This window comes from Nylanderia fulva, unplaced genomic scaffold (genome assembly GCF_048542155.1).
Source record: "Nylanderia fulva isolate GAGA-0341 unplaced genomic scaffold, ASM4854215v1 Scaffold25, whole genome shotgun sequence".
NCBI classification, from domain to species: domain Eukaryota; kingdom Metazoa; phylum Arthropoda; class Insecta; order Hymenoptera; family Formicidae; genus Nylanderia; species Nylanderia fulva.
In genome coordinates, this window is record NW_028190314.1 from 1210345 (window position 1) to 1235954 (window position 25610).

The window sequence follows — 25610 nt, forward strand, 5'->3', positions numbered from 1 at the left end:
CTTTCTCTTTTATTTCTTTTAAGTCTCTTCTGTTTGGTTTTCAATGGGGTAACAGTTATCAGTATCCTTTAGTTTCTCAGTGGCAAAAATAATAATGGAAAATGGAAAAGATATTTTTAAAATTATTTTGTCTCGTGTAACACACGAATATTTGCTTTTCATTAATTTATTATACAATTTTTGTGATGAAAGAATATCACAAGAATGGTCTTAATTAAATATATTTTTGCAATGGTTCCTTGATAAGGATTTTACTTATGATTTAGTTTAATCAATTTGTCTCAATTTTATTCATTCGTCTCTCTTTCTCTTTTATTTCTTTTAAGTCTCTTCTGTTTGGTTTTCAATGGGGTAACAGTTATCAGTATCCTTTAGTTTCTCAATGGCAAAAATAGTAATGGAAAATGAAAAAAATATCTTTAAAGTTATTTTACCTTGTATAATAAACACAGATATTTGCTTTTCATTACTTTATTACACGATTTTTGTGATTAAAGAATATTACAAGAATAGCTTTAATCAAATATATATTTAATTATTATGCCTAAATTTAGCAATAATAACTAATATTTTTTAGCTATAATTAAACGGAGAATCCTCTATTAAACTATAGCTAAAAAATATATATTAGCTACCATATTAACTACTAAATTTCAGGTGTAATATAGGAACAGCTAAAATTGAGCTGCGGTGGCTAATTCTTTTTTCCTGTGTAATCATTATAAATAACAAATTAATTTTGTTCCCATTTCTCTCTGTACTTTTTCCTCTTGAATTCTTCTTGCATTATAGTATTTCGTTGCATCGTGACAAACAGACCAACACTATCTCCTATGTATATCTTCTTTTCAATTATATAGATAATTCTTCTTGCAATTCTGTTTTTTTCATGACAACAAACAGACCAAAACTATCTCTTTTCTTATTTGTATAAGCACAAATCGCGCGTATATACTAAATATAGTACGGCATCGCGCTTTGAAAGTCGGTGAGATCTAATCCGTTCTAATGATGCTCGCTGCTCGAGAGCGCAACAGGCCCGTAAGAAAATTGACACAAAAGAACCTCCGAGAGCGGATGAAGAGCGGCGAAAAAAAAGTCCGGCGGTCTCTCTCGATTGAGAGCGATTTTTTTTGCAACGGCGATTATTGGAAAGGCGTGGAAAGGAGCAAAGAAAGGACGCGTCACCTTAGCTTAGCGAAACAGGAAGCGACGCGACGATCGAACTACGTCGGGAATGTAAATCGAGAATCGACGAATGTGCCGCAAGAAATATATGGAGAGACAGAAGCAGACGGAAGTTGCGCTTGCAAAATTCATCGATAAATCGCTCGGGAAAAGCAAGTCGGAGCTGTGACTGGCAATCTCGTCTTAAAGGCAGGAATTCCCCGGGTGAATCTTACGCCCCGGTTATATCTCCGTCATCGATCGCGAATCCATCCCGAACGAATCTCTCTCTCTCTCTCTCTCTCTCTCTCTCTCTCTCTCTCTCTCTCTCTCTTGGGCGGAATCCCCGAGTTGGCGCGGATCGTCATCGGTGGCGGATCGTTGACCAGGATCGTTCCAGGACGTTGCTCCGATAATCGTTACCTCCAGGATACGAATAAAATCGTAACCAATTCATTACGGACAAGATAAATAAGCGGTTATCTTCTGTTAGTCCTATTTCGCTGGTTAAGGTATGTATGCGCAGTCGTATCTCTAAACGATTCGTTTTTTAGCGCCGATAAAAGATCGATCGTCGAATCGATTCTCCTCGCGGGCGATTCTCATCTCGAGACACGATAACAATCGCGCTCTCATACACTTTGAGATACACAATTTTTATTTTCATTTCATTTTATTTCATTTCTTTTTAGATTCTGTGCTATTATATAATATTCGATTTTTTATGGACCTTCTCATATATAATGCTAAATAAAAAATACACGGAAAAAAATTAGCCACGCGATAGCTAACTTTTAGCTATCCCTGTATTATAAATTGAAATTTAGTTATCATGCATAAATTTTAGCTAAGATGACTAATATTTTTTACCTATAGTTTAACGGAGAATTCTGCACAGGTAGAATTTTTTCTTAGAATTTACTTTGAAAATCATGATAATCATAGAGCAATATAGAGGTATTGGAAGAATTTTATAAGAGTTATTTGCTGATTTAAATATCTAGTAGATATGTTAAATTAATTTTACTCTGTACATATTAATATTTTTTATTGTTGTAAATATTTTTTTAATCAGAGAAACTCTTTAACTTAAAAATTCTTTTAATATCATATTTTCAGGGTAAAATTTTATGTGTGATATAGGGACAGTTGTATAAAAATTTATCTATAATGGCTAATTTTTTTCCGTGTATATAACTAAAAAAAAATAATCTCCCTAGAATAGATCGTTTCTTCGGCACGTAATGTCGGGAGAAGAAAAATTGGGAAAATTGTTGCCGCGAATGTAATTAATCGTTTCTCGTTACTCGCATGCGCATCTGACTCTGCGGCTGATCTTGCATCTAATCTAGACTTATCAATCTCTCTTAATGTTCCATCAATTGTACGCGCGCGCGTTGGCGCCGAAATCAGGCTAATCCGCGACCGCGGATCGCCTGATGCGGATAATAACAGCCTCGACAGACGCCGCGGTAGCCTGCGGTTTTACGCGGCGTTATATACACGGCCGTAAACACCGTTACGATTTCAAACAAATGTTATATTCTCCAGCAGCCGGCCGGTCGGTCTGTTACCCCGTTGATGTTCGTAGTCAGATGACTTTGCGGGCTGGCGAGACACGCATACTCCTATTTAATGCGGACCGTCATCATCATCGACGCATCATATACGCACACGATGCGATGCATCACATCACGGCCGCCCCGTGCTCTCAATGAGCGCTAATGGAAATTATTTTTCTGCCCTCGCGGTTTTAATATCCTGTACCGTTCGGCCTATTACATTTTGATTTCAGTCCTATCCCTCCTTTCAACCCGGCCCTCATATATGTGCCATATTGCATCCGCGCACCGTGTCATTTCGTCCCGTAGTCAATTATCAGCCGGTGATATGAAGTGAAATGAGGGAAGAGGTAAAGTGAAGCGTTTTCTGTTTTAGACCGCAAAACGTTTCCTCGAGACGTTAACGTAAACACGAAACCGTATCTAGAGAATCTTTTAATCTTTTATCATTTTTTATAAAAATTTTTTCATGTATGTATGGTATTTTAATGGCAAAGTCAAGGGTAGAAGATATTAGCGAATGCATCTTCCTGTATCTTTATACGGTTGCATAAAATGATGAAAATAAATTTTTCTCAAATATAAAGAAGTGATACTTTAACACAGTTGAAGATTTTACGCCGTAGTCATTAAATTTTAAAGCGGTTATTTATTAAATCTAATAGTCACTTACTGTGTTGATGTCACACTTGTCATTTTATTACTAATCTTAATAATATACTTTTACGGCTGATAATTCATACGAGACGAAGAGGTAATTATACCTTTCCGAGAAAAGAAATGATGTAACACGGTAATAGTCCATAACCAGAGTCATTCGCTGATGTGCATCTCCTCCATTAAATAAAATCATTATAAATATAATGATAATCGTATTACAAATTGGACAATTATTTCTTAATTACTTTTCCGCTCTTTTGACTCGTTATTTAACAAAATTAGTAAATAGAATTACTTTATACGCTTAAGAAAAAGAAGACTTTCTCCTACGAGACAATTGCTCGTCCGCACGCGATTAAAACTTTATTGCCGCCTTTCGCGTTACAGAAAAAAGAGCAAAAAGTTCTCGGCGTGGTAATAGGACGACGACAGAGAGAAAGAGAGACGGGGAAAAATCGGTGATCACGAAGAACGATCTCGAAGAAGAGTGTTTCTTCGCGACTGATAGGCGCATTCCGCGTCGCAATTTTCTTCACCCGTAACTTCAGAGCAGGTGGCCGCGAACCGCAGGACGCTACCGTTTCTTGCATCCCGGCGACATCCTCGTAAACGACTTAATGGCCTTGGTTCGCCTCATATTTTTTTGTGTATGCGCATTTTTCCGATCTCTCGCGACATTTATCCGCCCATCGCGATCGCAGATGCTTGTGCTGCGGCTTACTTATTGACTGCATAAAAGCCACGTGTTTGTTGCGATACTTGGATCATGATTCTAGTAAGATAGCCACTTACTTGTCAGCTTCAACGACCTCCTTATTTTCATTTTTACTTATTATTTTTGTTTTTATTCTAATACAATTAAAATGTTAGGAGAAAATGGCTACTCGAGAGCTCGAACCCTTATAAATTCGAATCTATATATCAAATTATTTCCTATGATATTTTGAGCATAATTATAGTAAGATAGTTATATACTTGTCAGTGTCAACGATCTTTTTCTTATTTTTATTTATTATTTTTTCTAGTAAGATACCCACTTACTTGTCAGCTTCAACGACCTCCTTATTTTCATTTTTACTTATTATTTTTGTTTTTATTCTAATACAATTAAAATGTTAGGAGAAAATGGCTACTCGAAAGCTCGAACCCTTATAAATTCGAATCTATATATTAAATTATTTCCTATGATATTTTGAGCATAATTATAGTAAGATAGTTATATACTTGTCAGTTTCAACGATCTTCTTATTTTTATTTATTATTTTTTTTTTTATTTTAATACAATTAAAATATTAAGAGCAAATGGCTCCTCGAAGGTTCGAACTCTCGTAAATTCTCAAATATCAACATTTATTTCTGGGTGTGAAAAAGAATGATTTCTTGCTTTTAACATTTGTTATATCGTATAACTGTACGTATATGATTCATCAGAAGAATCAGAATTCTAGACACAATCGTAAAGAGTCAACGAACCGTGCGTCGCGAAAAGAAACGCGGTAGTACTTTGTTTTATATGATATAGCTTATACCGCTTATTCTCCACGTTGTCGCTAATCTGTAATAATGTACGGCGCAGCCGTGTCACATCATCGTCGTTCTTCATATCGTAGCTCTAAAATTCCACGCGAGTGGCCAACGAAACGAGATGCACCGTGTCATTTCGTAACGGGAAACCCAGGGGAGCCCGTCAGGACGACGCGATCCTAACGTAAAGACTCGGGTAATAAAGTGTCACTGTGCGTTGTTCTTACGAAAAGTCGCGCGAAAAGATCCGTGAAATACGGCGGCGTGACGAATCGTAAATTCCATTAGGTGTAACAGCGAGAAATACCGGGCGGCTGGTTATATCCAAGGGCCCCGTGGGGATATACAGTTATACACATCGATGAAACATTCATGAAACCCACGGTGTGATGCTCCTCGTGTGCGTGTTGCGAGTTTACAGACGCGTGCATCGGTGCAATCGCCCGTGGGTCAAGCGCCGCGCTATATTTTTTCTTTTTTCCTTTTTATTTTTTATACGTCGTCACTCTACACCGCGCCTTTTTAGTGCCTATTATACGCGCCACTTCGTGGTCTGTATTTGCAATCAATGAAATGGAGATGAGACGTAACGGGCGATCGGTTGACAAATTACGCGAGCGAGATAATTAACTTCGAGAGAGAGCGTTTTTCTTATCGCGAAGAATTAAAAGTTAAAGCTTTCGCAGGAACTTTAATGACTTGGGAATTTGCAAGTTTGATTTTTGACATTTTTTCACCTCGCATCTATATATGAAGTCTAAACTTTAAAGAAAAGATAGAATCGGCAAGAGTATTCGCGTAATCGGAAAGAACTTTTTCGAAAAAAAATCTAATTAGAGCTCTAATCAATTCTACAATGATATCAATTTAATTTTTTTCAATTTTTTAAATATAAAATGAGCATCTTGTTATATTTACACTCTTCAGATTTATTACATTTTTCACCGAAAATCATCTTAGAATAATTGAGATTCAAATAAGATCTCAAATTGAAATCTACTTTATACTGATAAAAATGTATCGATAAAATAATAATAAAAGTTACGATAAAACCAAAACACATTTACCCTCGAGTGTTTTATTAAGTATATTCGATATGTTGTTCCAACTAGGAGTTGGATAACGTGGGATCACTAATCAGCCGAGGCGATAGAAATGATGAGAGCGCAGAATTGAAAGAATCATAAATAATCGAATAATGAAACCAGTGCAATCGGATATGGTAATAATGGCTTGTACGGCCTCTTACCTGTCTGACGACCTTCCACTATTCTCCATCAACTCCTTCATCATCCTTCTCCTACGTCCTACTTCATCGACATCATTATCGTCATCGTCAAAGCTGGCATTTTCATCTTTAGAGTCCCTCGAGAGCGTTGAATCCAGAGGAATTTGGAATGTCGATTTTCTGAAAAATGCAGAATAACATGTCGTCGATTTTTATTGAATTTTATGCATCATAATTTATCTTTATTTATAATTCAGAGAGAAACTAAAATTTAATTTGATAAAAATTTATTAATTTTTTTTCTTTTAAATTAGTCTTTACTAGTGTTAACATTTTTCTCATATTTCTTTCTATTTTTGTTATATACAAATATAAAATAAAATTTTAAAGTTTAAATTAGAAAATTAGAAAATTAGAATTTCGAATTTCGCGATAATTGATTTAAAATAAAATAAAAAATAAATAAATAAAAATAAAATTAAAAAAAATTTTAATAAAAAATTTTTTAATAAAAAAATTTATTAGTCTAATACAAAATCACGAATCTATATTAATGCTTCTTTCGATGAGGATCGGAAAAAACGCTGTTACAGTTTTGACATATAATTGACACATTAATTTGACACAACTATATAAATAAGAGTATGAATCGTACACATTGTGATTATCAAAATTGCGAGGGAAGTAGCACGAGGAACAATTCGATATCTCGCCTCATTTATCTTTTTCTCGGTAAAACATTTTGCCTGTTATCCATGCGAGTATCAGCCGGGATGCGGTATAATGACGATAATGTTATCCTTCCCCGTCTCTCTCGTTATTCTTCGCGGACTTAATTATCCTGCTCGATTATTAGCGCTGCGCGCGTTGCGTTTTATGATAAAATAGTCAGTTAAAATTCTCACGGGCTCGATTATATTATTTTTGTTCTTTTATGCACATACGCTAATAATTTGCCGATCAAATGCATTTAACACAGATTTATACTACGATGCTTTAAATAAACTTTTGTATCAAAATGCGGCTGATACGCCTTTGAATTTTTTACGAGTCCCGCGCGTGCTATATAACTATATATGGTTATAGAACAAAACTTTGATTAACCTGAGCGATGAATTCATCTGATAGAATTATATTACTATCAAACTAATAACCCAGATAGCCACAGTAATTATTATGACATCATTTTGATGGCAATAAATGATGCATTTTGACATCAAAATGATGTCATAATAATTACTCTGGCTATCTGGGAATATATATATATATATATATATATATATATATATATACATATGATTCGCTTCTAAATCTAATCTTTCTCTCTATAAATATCGAATAAAAAATTAATAATTCTACCTGTATCGAGACAAAATAACATCAATAAAATGCAGGTTACTCGAGATAGAAAATTGATAAAAGTTAAATCGAAGTTTGGAATCAAAGAGTGTGCCTCTAAAAATTGATATAGCTGATAAATATGAGTTAATTAATTGAAATATGTATATTTATATGTATATAAATAGATATAAAAAAGAAATTACGAGATTTATTGTAGAGCTGCGATCCTGTACGTCTGCTGAACGTCCATGTCGAAACTGAATTCAATTCTCTGACGTCATTTCTCTGCCGTGTCTCCGAGGGTAATTCAGATATTTTCTCGACCGAGTTGACAGCTGTCAAATGTGTTGCCTCATCCGCCGGAAGAGGCAGCACCTCTCACGTTCTTTTCACTAGTTCTCCTGCTCGCACGTTCTTTCTCGATCATATGCCGGAAATTTTCGCGAGTGCGAGTTTATAAGTGCGTTTCATTCTTGAGAAACATGGCTCTCATTTCTACAAGAGCAATTTTCAATCCCGGTAAGATTTAATACACTCTAACAATCACGCTAATTTCTTCGGTATACTTTCATTAATTATTTCTCACATTGTTTCGTCGCCGGATTCTCTTCCTTGATCCGATTATTACACGTGATGAAATTAGGGTTAAGGGGCTTTGTATCAGTAAAACACTTATTGTTAGTTTTTCATCACGTAACAATTTTTTGTTTCAGTGCTGAGACAAACCCTCAGGCAGATCATCTTTACAAAGCAATTGCCAAAATGTGTAGGTTCAACACGTTTATTATCAACGATTCATTAACTCCACATAAACGTTCATAGCTAATGAACAGTTGCCAGAGACTAATATGCAATTAAATTATCAATAAAAATTTTGTAAATATATACTACTTTGATCTCAACGTTTCAATAAAATATTATATTTTTATATTGCGTTAATATTTGTATTTCAAATTTCTCAATTTTTATTTTTAAATATATCTTTTATGTGTATATATAAGATTCATTGTGATTTAATGAACTAATTAATATACTATGATGTACAGTTATATTATAAATTTTATATCTTTGAGTATATATTATATTACTGCACTGTTTCAGCAACGTCGTTATCAATTGAATAGTCGGGTGTTTCTTCCAACTGTTACCAGCCAGAGGTTCTATGCGGAAAAGAAAGTATTTACTCGTGACAAACCACATTGCAATGTAGGCACGATTGGTCATGTAGATCATGGCAAGACTACTCTAACAGCAGCTATTACCAAAGGTCTCTATTTATTACACTTACAAAATAGCTAACGATATTTGTTATGTGAGCAAAAGCATGAATAAACATGAAATTTTGTTATAAACAGTATTATCCGAAAAGGAATTAGCAACAGCTAAGGGATATAACGAGATCGACAATGCTCCTGAAGAGAAAGCTCGAGGAATTACCATTAATGTTGCACACATTGAGTACCAGACAGAAAATCGTCATTATGGACACACAGATTGTCCGGGTCATGCCGATTACATTAAAAACATGATCACTGGAACAGCGCAGATGGATGGCGCTATATTGGTTGTCGCCGCCACAGATGGTACAATGCCACAGACTAGAGAACATTTGCTCCTTGCTAAACAAATTGGTATCAAATACATCATTGTTTTTATTAACAAGGTATAACATTTGTGAAAGATAGTTTATTAAGAATAAAAAGTCCACATGATATTATATCTTCTAACATCTTCCAGGTTGATGCGGCTGATTCGGAAATGGTAGAGTTAGTAGAAATGGAAATACGAGAATTGCTTTCTGAAATGGGCTATGATGGCGATAACGTCCCGATAGTCAAGGGCAGCGCACTCTGCGCACTTGAAGGAAAGAATCCCGAAATTGGTGCGAAAGCCATCCTAGAATTGTTGGAAGTGGTAGACAAAAATATTCCGACTCCAGTAAGAGAGCTGGACAAGCCCTTCTTACTCCCGGTAGAGAACGTATATTCTATTCCTGGGAGAGGTACTGTGGTAACTGGTAGATTGGAACGTGGAAAAATAAAAAAAGGAATGGAATGCGAGTTTATTGGTTACAACAAATCTATGAAAAGTACAATCACGGGTATAGAAATGTTCCATCAGATATTGGACGAAGCTCATGCTGGGGATCAACTCGGTGCTCTAGTTCGAGGTTTAAAGAGAGACGACGTTAGAAGAGGCATGGTAATGTGCAAACCTGGCACTATGAAGGCGTACGATCATATAGAAGCGAAAGTATATGTATTGAGCAAGGAGGAAGGTGGCAGGAAAAAACCTATAGCGAATTTGATACAATTACAAATGTTTTGTAAAACGTGGGACATCGCAGCGCAGTGTACTGTAAAGGATAAAGATATGGCCATGCCGGGAGAAGATAGCACGTAAGATATATTTCATTTACATAAATAATTCTTTGAAAAATTGTTTGCTACGTATTCATCGTGTTCTTTTGCTGCAGATTGTTACTAAAGTTGATAAGGCCGATGGTATTAGAGAAAGGACAGCGCTTTACATTACGAGATGGAACGCAAACTCTAGGAACTGGCGTAGTTACTAACACTCTTAAACCGCTTACCGAAACAGAGCGAATAGCCCTTCTCGAAGGTAAGAAGGCAATACAAAAGAAGGAGAAGCAACAACAAAAGCAGTAGACTCGAAAAATATTTGTTGTAAAATGAATCGTAATCATGTTATACAATAAAGCGAAAGATGTGTCACACACAAGTCAGATAGTCGGATCTCGATCAATGGTCAAAACTCTCAAATGAGCGTGTATTCTTTTGAAATAAAAGTTAATTGATAGGTGTGCAAGATGTGACAACGGTAAAGATTATAATGCTAAATATATAAACTAATTATATATTTTAACAAGGCATTTTTATCACTTTATTAGAGATTATGAACCTTATAGTTTTATTAGTTAACGAAGAAGGGTGACAGTAGTCTGTATTCAAATATATTGTAAACGTATGTTTATCAAATGTAATTCTCGCTTCTTTCTCAGTTTCCATGCATCTATATAAGAGACACATTGTACGAGCAAGTAAATTTTTGAATAAACTACATTAAATAAAACGTCAGGAATTACGCGATGATTAATACACAAAAATCCGAGAACATTATAGCTTTAAAAACAGTTTCATAATTTATTAAAGTTCATACATCAGCGCGGTACAATCTGCTTTAAGCAGAATAATGAAACACTATTAGAAGTGTACAAGAATTAAATGTACATGCTGCAATGTCATTCCTCTAATTCCTTTCTATACTAAAAATTCAGCGGTGTAATTTACACGTGACTCATTTCTTCCATTAGTTAGTGGGAACAATGATTTAAAAAGGTGGGTTAACAGTTTCACATATTCTTAACAAAACGGTTCTTGTATAGAAAAAAAAAACACTGTTTATATAATTTAAGTTGAACAAATCGTACATTCATCTTTTGCTTATAAAAATTTGCAATTGTACGCTTATCGCAAGATTCTTTCTTGTAAACTAATCACATTTCATGCCGAACTATTGTATACATCTATTTCAGAATTGGCAGTTTGTATTTTATACTTTATGTCAGAAAAGTATAAAGACAAAACTTAAAAAAACCAATGTTAGTTTAGATATGCCTTAAAGTGGGTTAGCGCGATTGTGTCTAATATACAGCACGTCTTTCAGCACAATCCCATTTCTTACGTATATATGTACATACACACGCACGCACGCACATTTATACAAGCGAGCGAATCAAAAAATGTAGAGAATTCATTCGGATTGGATGTTTCATATTACATCACGTTCAACAGTTTCAGCAGGCTGTATTCTATAAACTGGTATCACAAATTGTTTCACCTTTGCTCCTTAACTTTACTCCAGTTTTAATTTATAAATTTATATGTCATCATCTTCCCCTTATATGTGAGAATTTTACAAAATCTAAACATTCAAGTGTAGGTAGGTTTGCATACACAATCACACATGTGCGTATTTCGCATCTCAAGTGACCCATCTTTAAGGCTACAACGATAATGATAGTATAAAATCATCAAATCATTATGTATCCAGAATGTTTATTGAACTAAATATTGCTTTTGGAAATTATGCAATTATTACTTTCTTGAAAGAAAGAATCTTCGATTTCTATATGAAGAAACACGAGTGCGCGATACACCCAAGGGGCACTCGTACAGTAGGCCTTACTCTCCGTAAAGGCCATTTGCTGTGTTAAATAAATTAAAGATCTTCGTCGTCTTCCGGTAATGCCGTTTCTTGAGCTTCCTTGAGATCTTTCTCGATCTGTTGCTGCCATTGTGGATCCATAGTAACTTCCGGCGGCAATAATGCAGGCATAGCAACAAATTCCAAATTGGGATCTCCGATCAACTTGCGTGCCAACCACAGGAAAGGTTTTTCGAAGTTGTAATTACTTTTTGCACTGATGTCATAGTACTGGAATAAAAAAATGCCAAAAGTTGTATATTATACTCTATAGGATTATATATTTACGTAGCATATAAATTATATCTATAACAAAATTCAGATTAGAGGGACAGTATAATTTCTTCACTTTCAATCAGAGTGCTGAATCATTAAAGAAATAAATAAACAAATTAATAAAAATATAAAGTTTTAAAGAAAATACAACAGAAATACATATAACTATGGTACACAAAAATATATATATACCTGTAGATTCTTCTTTCTGTGAAACACGATGCTCTTGGCCTTTACTTTTCTATCTTTTATGTCAACTTTGTTACCGCAGAGAACAATTGGTATGTTTTCACAGACACGGACCAGATCTCTGTGCCAATTGGGTACATTCTTATACGTCACTCTGGATGTAACATCGAACATGATCACGGCACACTGTCCCTGAATATAGTAGCCGTCCCGAAGACCACCAAACTTTTCCTGACCGGCCGTGTCCCAGACGTTAAAACGTATCGGTCCACGATTGGTGTGGAAGATGAGCGGATGGACCTCGACTCCTAGAGTGGCGACGTACTTCTTTTCAAATTCACCGGTCAGATGACGTTTGACGAAAGTGGTCTTGCCGGTACCGCCGTCGCCGACGAGGACGCACTTGAAGGTTGGCATATCAGGTTCGTTTGCCATTTTTTTACTGTGACTTTTTCTCCGTAAACTCGATCGACGTTAGGAAATCTCTGCAAAAAAAAAATAACAAAAGCTGATTAGATTCCTAGCCTACCTGATTTACGCAACGAGGTAGAAAGAGCACATGGCGCGATCATTTTCTCGCATATTTTCGACGAGGATCGTCAATCGGAAAATCGAGCATGAGAAAAATGAGAAAAAATGCAATCAAGAACGAGCGAAGAAGCTATAAGGAAAAACCTCGCGGCCACGCGTTCGAAACGTGATCCGTACCCGGAGGATGTCCTCTGCGTTGAAGCAGGAGGGAAAAATTCGTGAGGCTCGAAATTCGGAGTCGAAGCACGCGTCAGTGGGATTCACCGATATATTATATACACTGCTATATACCGCAGCGCGGGGAGCAACAACAGCGATGAGGAATGGCGCCCGGGTGAAGCGGGGGGGCCGGCAAAAAGGCGAAGGAATTTTCCCTCGCGATTTTATTTCGCCCGTCTGCGGCGTATTTCGCGCGTAACGCGGATCCGTGGATTGATACCGACTCGTTCCCGGCTTCCCACGTTCACGGGGCCCCGGATCGACGCGAGTACGAAATTTTCCCGGGTGGGACGGCTGATGTACGTGAAAATGAACGGTAACACTCACCGCACGGCACAGTCGCTACGGCTCACAATGGCGTTCCTCTGAACGAACGAGCGCAGGTCGACCCCTCCACCTTTGACGGATCCGCCGGGTCACGTGGTCGCGCGCTCCCGCGCGCCGAGCTGTCAAATCGCCGCGGAAAAATTCGACTCGATTTTACGCGCTCGCTTCAACGACGAAATAGCGCACATTTATTTCACAACGAACGTTTAATTCTCCGATTTGACTTAACCGGAAGTGAGCGTTCAGCGACATCTGCGCGCCGTTTTTCGTTGCCGATGCACACGCGAGAAGTTTGGCGCAGTTGCGCAGACGAGACGCGGCAGGTGTACGGGCATGACTTTGTCTCGTGGCGGCAAATGTTCAAAGGAAGAGGGACGGAGAGCGAGTGAGAAATAAACCGGACGCGAGTTTTTATTTCTTTTCGGCGAAGAGACGCGTTCGTTGCTTTCGCTGCTAATTCGTTATTTCGAGTAGTGGACGCGCGCGAAAGGGACGATTTAAGGTTACATGATATATAGATGAAGTAGTGTATTTACGAGGAAAACGCTTTGGATCAGATGGATATTTATTGTTTCGAGTTAAAGTAATTGATTTAGATATTTTTATCGCATTCGTTTTCCTTTTTTCAGTTTTTTTTTGATTATTTAAAATATGGATAATTATAAGTATTTCTTAGTAAGAGAGTGTAAAAAAAAGTTTTTTTGAGAGAACACTGTTTTGAATTAATTAATTAATTAATTGCATGTTTTACGAAACAAATCTGCATTAAATATCGGAGTTGAATTGTTGGCAATTAACAGAGAAAAATACACTTTACTTTATTATTTTATAAAATTTTTATATCTCTTTTTTAATTCATTTTTTATTGTGAGAGATGACGAATAAAAATAACTAATTATATATGTAATAATTTTATTATATTACTATCTTTTTTCTGGTTTTTTGATATACACAATATTAAAATTTATTATTTTCTATTTTACTTTATTCGCAACATATATTCTATCGTGCAACAATATAGGTCAGTGTTCGCAAAGATGAAAACACGCGCGGTGAAAAGTGTTTAAAATACATTGAGTGTCTGTCGTTAAAAAACCAAGTGTATAAAGTGAACCGTGAAAGGAGTCGGAATCCGAAATTCGGAGTCACGTCGTTGCTCCGATCGTTGTTTACCTCGTCGGCAGGAAGGGGGCGCCATGGCGCTCCGGCGCCGTCCCTGTCTGACGTCATCGGCGCGTGCGCGTCGCGTCGGGACAGCACTGCAGAAGCAGGCGAGTTCGCGAGTGTATCGATTTTACGATCGTGCCTCTCTCGCGGTGCCAGTGCGTCCGTCGTTTCCTTTAGTTTTTTAGTGGCCGTGCACGTCGTACATGGATAAAACCGTGAATGGGATTACCCGCTAGACACGCCGCTCCGTACATCGCCCGCTGACTCGCAACTCCTCGTCACCCTTCACCATGACCAAGGATAGATTAGCAGCCCTCGTCGCGGTAAGTGAATCTCGAGTCGAGAGAGACCACTTCTCTCTCTCTCTCGCTTTCTTTTTTCCCCCAGTCTCGATGTCTTCCCTCGTCTCTATCTCACCTATACGAGCTGACACACGCCGAGCCTTGACACGCGTGTAACACGCGTGTCTCACGCCCCGCGTGTAAACTTACGCTCGCCGTTCGCGGTCATTCGAGCTCGGAACGATTTCCTGGAGTCTCGACACCGGTTAGGTTTCGATGACGGATCGGGAAGGCGTAACCGAGAACCGGCAGCGGATGACAGGCGGCTCGCTCGCTCGAGCTGACAGGTGTTCGCGGGACCGACCGCGATCAGACCGCGAACTGACAGTCGTCATTGTCGACGTCGTCGTCATCGTCATCGTCATCGTCATCGGTGTCGAGACCGGTCGCGCCCGGGTCCATGGCGACCATGGCCGACCTTGTCACTTCCTGGCGAGGCCATGAATGTGTGTGTGTGGGGAATGTATTCCCCCATCGCGATAGAAGGTTTGAATATCAAACGCGTTCATTCATAGTATAAAATATAGATTTTTATATTCTCGTGAACATGAAAAATTCAAGTTTCGAAATTGTCATTTAATGCTGTCAAAATTATTTATAAACACTGCGTTATTTTTTTTTTCTTTGAAATTATTCTCGATGGTGATATTTAAAGCGGTCTGCAACGCAAAGGGAATACGTGTGAAAAAATTTGCAGCCATTAGAGTTGTCAATCGACTTTAATAATGGATCATCGCGATGAATATATTCGTCAGGCTGAAACGAATGTCACGTCGTATGAAAGGATTAATCGCGGCAATGTTTTCCAACACGGGTGCACGGTGCTCAACGCAGCGAATTTCGTCACATAAATGCGACACGATTGCACCTGTCGAATATTTGAGCGCGTGAAGCCGGTTTCAAATTCGCGAAGATTCGTTTTAATTGATAACATGGTGGGTGATATCCCGCTTGTGTCACGCTTGTGGACTCTCGTCGACTTGTCAATGGTATCATTGACGACACCGAATACGCGATACTCCTTTTCGTGTTTTGCGTGGTGAAGCGTGAGATGTATCGATTGAATCAAAATGTATGACTTCCGACGTAAGACGAAGAGATATCGATAAACTGTAACATTATTAACGATCGAAAATTAGCTTTAACGCGAAATATCAACAACTTTTAATTCAATAATTTGAAAAAATTGCTCTTATCACTGATGGTTTGTTAATACTTCTCGTGTTATCTGAATATTTTTATTGGTTTTAATCTTTCATGCACACAAATACATAATATATGATTTGAGATTAAAATTTCAGATTTTTTTCGATATATTTTTTTATAACTTTTATGAGAGAATTTTTTAAATATTTTTTTAAGATAGTACGAGTTTGTACAAAATTAAAATTTTGAAAAACATTTTCTAAACAAACAGTCTTCATTTATGTAGTTTACATCGTATAAGTAATAATAACATATAATAGTAGTAAAGCGAACTCTTACTTGACCGACTTTCTTTTTGTTCTGAATTCTCAATTATTGGTTGGTTCTCCAACTTAGTGTAAGATGCATGACACGCATCAAATATCACGCTAGCTGATACCTACTCATGATGACTCATTAGTCGGTTGCATTCGTGGAAAGTATGTGTATGGGCGTAGAATTCTCAAGCCCATATTACAAACGGGCTTCCTTGTCTGTCATTGACTATTATTATCTCGTGAGACTTTCGAAACGAAATGTTAATTATTATATTACACAATAATAATACCTATTGTGATAATATTACAAAACATGCGGTATTACCTGTATCGTTAATTTCGAAACAATTTAAAAAACCTTTTTTTTAAAAAATTAATATAAAATAGGCAGCTTATCTTATGTATGATTTTGTATCGCTTTAAAAAATTTTTCACAATAACAGTCGTGATGCTATTTTTTATGGAAGATGCTCGACATGATGAATTTTTAAATTTAATTATAATTATAATAAAACGTACTTTATAAGAAGTAACAGAAACGAGAACCTGTTGAGACTAATCTGAACGAAAGAGATTGAAATGTCCACTTTTATTAGCAAATACATCTTTAGAAATTTCTTAGTTTTGTATTATGATATTTATATTTGGCTCGAATTTATTCCCTTTTGCTTTTATTAGTAATTATTTATTATATAGTATAATATATTTATAACTTTTGAATTTCATTTTTGAAAGAAAGAGAAAGAGAGGGAGAGTAATATTCCATTGTAAGATAAGAAACGCAAAAAATTAAAATTCGTTCCGCATTTACATCGCTCGGTTATTATCGTCCTTGTCGCTCTGCATAAAAAATATGCAAGCATCTTCTATAAATAACTGAGATTCTTTTATGAGAAGATACGGCGAATTGCGAGACATTTTTTCGCGCTCGCGGTATGAGATAATTCTCTCTCGAAAATAATTGCGAGTTTATTACAATTGTGATTCGCGTGTTACGTCGGTATTTCTTGGAGAGTGTGTCGTGACCTTTTATGTTCGCTATAAAGATTTCTATATCGAGGATTATATGTGTGCGACACAATTTTTCTCTTCTTTCCTTCGAAATATATCAATATATATTTCATGTCGATCCACATATCTTTATAAACTTTCAAGACTTGAGAACGATATCAAGTATTGGAAACGTTTTACGATGTATTGTTTGTAATATTTTATATGGAAAAATATCAAGCTTGTTTCGATCATTTTCAATTTTTTTCATCCTATTATACAATTAACAAATATAATAAAACATTATCTGTAATATATCAAGTTTTAATCATATTTATATATTAAACAACGATATTTAGATTTTTAATTTGCAGTTAATAATAATTTTATTCATTTCTAAAAGCTGTGCAACAGATAACTTTTTTCTATATTTTTTTTCTCCTAAGCACTTTTTAATTTCTGAAAAATTGTGATTTCCCCACATGTAGTTCTTTTGACAAGAACAATTTTTCTTTAGAGAAATTCCTTGACACGGCCGATAAAACGCGCGTTTATTCTCTTGATTTCGCTCGTATATGAAGGTTATCCCCACCATAGATTTGCTGTTTACATAACGTTTCGTTAGGCATGCTAATTACTTCGAATGACATCTTCGGTTATGCTCGACAAAACGCATAGTGAGTTATTAGTCCACCATCGTTTAGAATTCAAAGACATCGAGAACATTTCGAGTGTTGAAGAATTAAAAATGCCTCCTCGAAAGAGATTGCCTTATTATATCAATATACTGGTACGTTAAATGTGTAGATCTCTGATTAAAATTAATATAAATCCGATTTCTTTTTGATAGTTAAATACGGGAATACGAATATATCTTATGTCAATTATGTTTTACTTTTTTTATCACCAGAATATAAGTGTGGAGATCATTTTCGTATATTTCTCGTATCTGAATTTATCGGAAATTATGGCTTTCAATCTTTGATTAAATTTAAAACGCAAAATTTACGAAAATAAAAAATGCGAATATAAATATTTAAATTATTCTCGACAAATGAAAACATCAATTATACAAAATAAATGTGTAATTATTTCGATTTTTTTATTTGAGGAAATGACGGTTTGATAAATCATCTATTCGTTTTGTAAATATCCCGAAGCAAAAATATATTTTAGTTTGAAATAAAATAAATATATAATAAACTGGAACGCGTATACACGTGTACAAAATATACAGATCTGGCCGTAGAAAATAAAGTCGATTATCTCTGTTCCACATGATTTTGCTACTCTGTACGTATTGTATGTAACAGCGTAATTTAGAAAAATACAATAAATTACTGATTCACAATAGTTAACTCAGACTGTAGATACGATTCATAGCCTTATAGCGCGGTACGAATCGAAATGGGAACAATGATCGATCGCGTGAAAATTACATTAAGCATTAGATAGCATCTAAATATAGCACTATATGGAATACACAATTTTATATTGTAAAATAATATATGAAATAAAGCACAAAAAATATACATACATGTATATATTATATTAATTTCCATCGCGCAAACTCAAGAAAGTGAGAGAGCCACTGTGGATGGAATTGTGTTAGCGAAATCGATCAATATCTCGAATTATCGGAAAATATTACGTTATACGCGAAATTTTATATATCTCAGTTAATTGAAAAAAAACAGTTTATAATTAAATGCTTAATTAAATATGCATGGTTTGAAATTGTTACAATATCGATGAATATTCAATCTGTACTGTTAATAGATACGGGCAAATTACTTTACTCGAGTTCTCCCCTTTCTGTTGTCGCGAATAAACACATAAAGCGTGTTTACGTGTCTATAGCATCGTAACCGCCAACTAACCAGAATTATATCAATTTCAATCCCTAACTCGTGCATGCTGCAAAGTGTTGGAGAGACACATATAATATTATAGTTTGCGTCGCGGTCATCACGCTAAACTTTGTTTGGGTAACGTTATTTTACACGATTGTACACTACTGTTATCAGAAAATATATACTATTTGCCGAAGAAATTCGCCGCAAAAATTCAACGCCGCGATATATCGATTGAGAGTGTAACGATACACTCTTCCGTCCTCTTGTCGTAATCGCGTGGTGCTTATAATCATTTCTTAATTGTATGCAAATATCGTATCGATTAAGCGAGGACCCGAGCGACAACTAGGGCGATCGAGAAACGAGCCGCGAAACTAATTAGAAACTAGAAACATTATATAAAAACTGTTAATAACAGAGACTTTAGAGAATGAGGAAAAATGGAACTATATGCTTGCTATGTATAGTTTTGTTAAAACATTTTTTTAAACACATTTAATTTCATCAATTTCGTCAGTAATTTTTTTTTGCATTTTTATAAATAGGATATTGTATTTTTATGGTACCTAAAAATCCAGAAAAATGCGGATTATATAAAGTATCATATACATTAAATATTTTTTTTAGGTTTTTAAAATTAATAATAAATTGCTAATAAAACGGAATTTGACATAGTTGAATAAAAAATGATATAAGTTGGTTATGCATAAAATATCTGATATAAATATTTTATGCATAATTATTTGAACACTGCATAAGAGATTCACATTTGATTCTTTTATGGAATCTTATAAAAGAATATTACTTTTGTTTCACAAAATAGTTATTAAAAGTATGAAACTAACTCGAACTAGTTTTCCATCCAATAATTAAAACATTGAATAATATTATATAACATTTTCCAACTTTGATTAATATTTCCTTCAAATCTTTCGCGAGAAGTAGAAACAATGCAACGCAATGACATTCTGCAGTAGATGCTTCGTTTCATGAGATTTTTATTTTCATAACAGCATTAAACTTATAATGAAGGAGAATTCTGCAGCTCGCTATGGTGGTTTATCGGTTGATGAAAGAAATTTGTCTGCAATCTCGATTAGTGAATTATACTCAGCATTTCTTTCTTGACTTTTGCTGCAAAGAAAGATTTTATGTTCAATGGTGTTAGTCAGAAATACTTTTTTTCTTTTATTTATTTATATAAATTTGTTTGTATTATAACATAAAATAAATTGATTAAATCTAAAATTTATTTGGAAAATTTTCTCTAAAAGCTTGAAAAATATTTTTATATTTTATACAGCTATTGTAAAAATTTGAGAAGATTATATAATATACTCGCATTATAGTAAAAGGTCTTATTATAATTGGACTATTCAATCAAAATAATTATAATTGAAAAATAAAGATATATAAACAAGTTTATTCAAATATATAAGTTGATGTAAAATCGAAATTTAGATTAAATAATATGAATTCATTATGACACTTGACACTTTAACATATTAAAAGTTATAAAGTGTATTTGCGTTTTATATACATAAATGTGAAATAGTAATACGTTTATTGACCTTAACGATGAATTAATTATTCAATTGCTTGAATTGAATTGTTAGTCAATAATATAGTCACGATTAGAATTTAAACTGATATGATTATGATAACGATATGATAGCGATATGTGATTACGATTATTTTATCGGACAGATATAAAAGCAAAGTTCGAGGAAAGAAAGAACCACTGATCAAAATATATGTTTAATACTCCTCAATTATGCATTACCAAAATATCATAATTTATTACATAACATTAATATTTAAGCTGTATTTATTTATTTCAGTAATGAATAAGAAATATATACATATATAGAGAAAGAAAGTATATTTATATAATAATCTACAGCGCAAACAATACAAGATATTTTAAATTAAAAAATTCAAACTATATTGGGTAATTTAGAGAATCTTCATATACATTTCTTTATAAAATATTTATATAATAATATATATTTATAATTTATATCGAGAAATATTTTTTTTTAATTAAATATTGAATGCCATTTTTAACGTTTACAATAATGTTTACCAACTAATGTCCTGAGTCTGCATATCACAAAGCTTCAACAGTTTCTTCTCGGTTAAGACAAGATAAGATAAGAGAAAAGATATGTAAGATGATGACAAGACTGTAATAATTTATTTTTATGAGCACTTAAAGCATTTTAAATACAAGCCTAATTTAATTATATACCAACAAAAGATTTTTATTCACAATTACAATATTGTTTATAATTTATATAAAGTATATCGTCTATTCAATAGATAAATTGAATAACAATAAAGCCGCGATTTACCTTCAGATTCAGAATTGAACGTTACGCGCAGATAATATATTTATTATAATAGCGTGAGATAATTCTAACGAGGGCAAGATCATTATTGTTCAAATGAAAACGGTTGTGCCAAGTTACACGAGAGGAAGTCAGTTTTATCAGGATGGGAGATTGCGTATGCACATGTCCGCGTATACGCAATCACTGATGAAACTCGTCAGTCACGCGTGTATATTTGTGCCTTTACGTTTATCGCAGCAGAATAAATCACGTCCGACCTAGTCTTATTAATTGATTATATAATGTTCGAAAATAATTTTATATCGTCATTCTGTTCCCAGTATTCCGGAATATCGCGGAACCGATTATCGTATGACATTTTTATTTGCTGAATATTTTTATATATATAGGCATTTATAGAGACAATTAAATGAATACCTATATTAAGAGGAATATCATCGAGAATTGATGAAATCGATCCTTTATAAAAAAAAGTAATTCGAAATTAAATTTGTTTTATACAACGCTTTGCTTTTGAGAGAAATGACTGAAATGGAAAAAAAAAAATGATTATTCTTCTTTTTGGTTGCATACGAATGTTTAAAAACGCCCACACCTTAAGAAAGAAAATAAAATTAAAATATTCCAATTGAGTAGAATGAAATATTAATATTAATTCTGTGAGTAGAATTAAATATTCCGTTCCCATCAGCCTCATTATTTTCTTCTGTTGTGCTGATGTACTTGATATTAAGAAATTATCATTCTGATATTAGTCAGAAAAAAAATAGAGAAATACCCTACAAATATTGTAGTGTTTCCCAGCACACTATCCTGTTTCTAACGATTGTATTTCTTTTTTGCAGGCCCAGTCGGACGACGACGATGTGGCGGACGATGTGTCCGTCAACGTCGGGGCGCCGGATGATTTCATGACGGAATTTTTCGCGGAGGTGAGTGATGAATTAATTTGTTGCAATTTCATTTCCGACGCGACTCTTTCCCAACAATCAAAAGTAGGTTAAACCAGTATCAGCAAAAAAGAGTATATCGTGCCGAGGACAATGCACGGTTCTCTCGCTTCTTTTCAGATAGATATATGTGTAAGTGAATATCGGGATAATACATATATAATAAAGGAGAGGAGCGTCGTCGTTACGCTTATGTATATATGTGCAAAATTTAATAACTCGGACGAACACGGCATTCCTCAAAAATTCCGCGCTGGAATCTTTGCACAGAACTCTCTTATTCTATCGATCGCGCCTCGCGAGAGTTCTTATTTTAAAATGTTTTTACTTATATAGATGTATGTGTATATACGTATGTATATATGTATGGGCACATTTGCTCGAGCAACAAGATGCGGTTTTCTTGTAGCTGTATCGAATCGAGCGTGATACATCTTTTTTCTTTTTTTTTTTTCGGAACGTGGATTTTTGCGATTTGCCTTCGCGATTCTTCTCCGTGTGACTGAAGCGAAATCTCTAACGAATATCGGTACATCGCACGTTAATCATATCGCTTAATCAGCTTACACGGAATTATGGCGGAATTGCAAACACATGCTTTTCACATGCTGAAAAGCGACGCGCCGGATGTTCCGTCATAGACAGAAGCGCGTTATGTTAAATATTTTTCGAGGATGATTGTAAATCGCGATTCATTATTCGAGGATTATCGGATAATCGTCTTTTGGAAAATTAATTAATTTTTGCCTAGCCTTGATATATTAATTCAGCGAACATATCTGTCCTTTACAAAATAAATAAATATATCGCGTATATGTTTTGCGACAAAAACAACAAAAATTCCATCCATTTAACTCATATTTTTAGTTAACATTTTCTCGAGGATTAAGAATAAGGAAACGAACGTGTGATTTTACGCACACAAGCAGGGTCTGATAAAATAAGCCGGTCTTCACTTTTTCTCCCTCTGTCTGATACGTTTCTCTATCTGATACGTTTCTCTATCTGATACGTTATTTCTCTCGCAAAAGCTTGTGATTTATTGTCGTAGATAGGAGGTGTTACTTGGAATGCAGAATAGCTTGTACTACCGTATAAAACGATAGTATCTCATTTTATTTCTCAGATTCTAAAAGAAATAGAGAACGAGAAATCATTTTACGATTTGCAGCGCGTTAAACTATATATTTTATCTTTCAATATCACATTTTAAATTCCGCTCTAATTAACAAACATCTTTATCGGATCTAATTCGAAAAGAATATACATATTTATATATTTTATATTTCTCTTACGTATAGAAATGTAGTCTGTTGATCGTGCCAATATTATAACAAATTCCATGGAAACGTAAGAATGAAAAAGAAAATTCAGATTAAAGAAAAGATTATTCGCAAGATTGTACGAGAGAAATAAGTCACAATGCACTTTCGGTTCATATTTTTGAAGTACATGTCTTTCGTTTCCAGTATTTGTCTCATTTTTATTCATGCGACTTCGTTACGGATAAATATTTGGAAATGCAAAGCAAACGATAACTTTTACAAAATGTAATAATAACAAGATACGCTTTAGATCTTTACATTCCTCAAATGTTTGCACATAGCTATCTATTTTATTCTTAGAAACAATTGCTTTAAGGTCTTATCTTTATTAATCCTTATCTATATTTATTATGTTTATTTCATTAATTTTTCATTTTTCCATTATACAACCTATAACCTTCCTATAGATTATTTATCCGCAATTTTCCCGCAATATCGAATAATTTTCATCGTCGATTCAAGTTTTGCAACATCGGCGGAATGTAACTAATTAAAAGTTATCTCGATATCCGGATTTCGATGATGTATTTCGCGTTAAAGACTATATATATGTTCATGTTCGCTTACGTCGATTACGTCGATTATAGACGAGTGTAAAAGCATCAGATAATTTCGCGTGCGACCACATAATTATCGTGTACAATTTTGCTAGTGACTGGATAATTATTACCGCGAACTCGCGTATTTCTCACGTTGTCGTTTCGCCGACACTCCACGATAGTGTGCGTTTGACGTTTACTAAGAGGCAAGATGAGGGTGGGAAAGGAGGAAAACGGCAGAAAATACAACGCTCGTGAAAATCCTTCAGGCGAGCAGAAAAGAGGATCCGCCGCGGATTTTAACGCGATTTATTCTCGTGGAGACGCTGGCAATCCAAATGCAGATGCGACTCGCGAAGCGAGAACTAAAGTAGCATTATACCGGGTGTTTTGCTCGATAAATGTCATTTACGTGTCAGTTTTGGTGTGTGTTTCGTCTTATGTAAGCGGCAGAATTCGGGAACGCGCTTGAGTCGGATATGTTTTCAACTATATTTAAAATGTTCAAAAAATGTTGAAAAAAATTAGCAAGTATCCCTTGAATATTTTAACAAATTTTAATTTTTTTGACTTTCTGTTACATTTTTAAGCTTTTAATTTAACTTCAAATTAAACTTAAAATTAACTCTAGAAAAAATATATATTAATGTACTCGATATTTCAAAAAACTGAAAGTACATTTGGTTCTCCAAAGAGAAATACAAGTGCTTTGTCAGTAAAAAAAATATATCTATATTTACTAACAAAGTACTTATATTTTCTTTTATAAAACCAAATGTATATTTCAATTTCATAAAATATCAAGTATGGAATGATTCAAGACTTTGTAAGATAACGAAACTCGGTAGATGATCCCTGGGGATATTTGCAGTTGAGTTCTATGTGAACAGAGGTTCTATTCAGCTCTCCGTTACGGAACTGCAAGAATGAATTGCTTTGAGAGATGCTAATTTTACCTACATTTGTTATATTAAATATCGTCATTATACTTGCAAACCACTTGCCACAATTGTGTTGTATTATTGTAATTTGTTGTTCTAGCTTGCCATTTTGCATCGTGTATTTATCGGAAACGTATACGCAGATAAATCGTTCATTTATTTTACTTCTAACAAAACTGGATATTAAAACCCACGCGTTTATACACACACTTTTATTCTTATTCGAATCTGTTGTTATCAAAATCCGTTGTTGTATAAGATTGATTTCTATATACAATTTTATTTGCATATATGTAAATCGCATTTATCAGTTCATATTTTTCTACAAGAAAAATCTTTTAAGTCCTTTAAAATAAAAAGTTAGGGATTTACGTGCTTTTAAAGGACAAATATAAAAATCGATATAAAAATCGAGCACGTGTCGGTCGTTAAA

The 25610-nt window shown here is 34.6% G+C and overlaps 3 protein-coding genes across 10 annotated transcripts in view; 2 read left to right on the top strand and 1 right to left on the bottom strand.

The window, feature by feature from the left end:
• Positions 1 to 7869: 7869 nt before the first annotated feature.
• LOC114941106 (uncharacterized) lies at positions 7870 to 10575 on the top strand. Its single transcript, XM_029315981.2, has 6 exons — positions 7870 to 8001; positions 8196 to 8248; positions 8584 to 8749; positions 8838 to 9145; positions 9220 to 9881; positions 9959 to 10575. Exons 1-6 carry the CDS (start codon positions 7965 to 7967, stop codon positions 10149 to 10151), a joined length of 1419 nt encoding a protein of 472 aa, XP_029171814.1. The 5' UTR covers positions 7870 to 7964; the 3' UTR covers positions 10152 to 10575.
• A 44-nt stretch (positions 10576 to 10619) lies between these two features.
• On the bottom strand, positions 10620 to 13336 carry Ran (RAN, member RAS oncogene family). 4 transcript variants are annotated; one of them, XM_029315989.2, is made up of 3 exons: positions 13252 to 13336; positions 12178 to 12659; positions 10620 to 11940 (listed from the first exon to the last, which is right to left on the bottom strand). In XM_029315989.2, the coding sequence occupies exons 2-3, from the start codon at positions 12607 to 12609 to the stop codon at positions 11725 to 11727; spliced, it is 648 nt and encodes a 215-aa protein (XP_029171822.1). In that variant the 5' UTR covers positions 12610 to 12659; positions 13252 to 13336; the 3' UTR covers positions 10620 to 11724. The 4 variants fall into 4 exon arrangements, with proteins under 4 accessions (XP_029171822.1, XP_029171825.1, XP_029171824.1 ...); XM_029315992.2 differs by lacking the exon at positions 13252 to 13336 and adding an exon at positions 13149 to 13230; XM_029315991.1 differs by lacking the exon at positions 13252 to 13336 and adding an exon at positions 12997 to 13133.
• Positions 13337 to 14472: 1136 nt separating this feature from the next.
• Positions 14473 to 25610, top strand: part of Syx1A (syntaxin 1A) — a 90881-nt gene continuing 79743 nt past the window's right edge. For 3 of the 5 annotated variants that reach the window (XM_029315984.2, XM_029315985.2, XM_029315988.2), the window contains exons 1-2: positions 14474 to 14741; positions 22268 to 22354. In XM_029315984.2, coding sequence (XP_029171817.1) covers positions 14709 to 14741; positions 22268 to 22354 — 120 coding nt within the window. In that variant the 5' untranslated portion in view covers positions 14474 to 14708. Of the gene's footprint in view, positions 14742 to 22267; positions 22355 to 25610 lie in introns of all 5 variants that reach the window. The other 2 variants (XM_029315987.2, XM_029315983.2) reach the window with 1 other exon arrangement.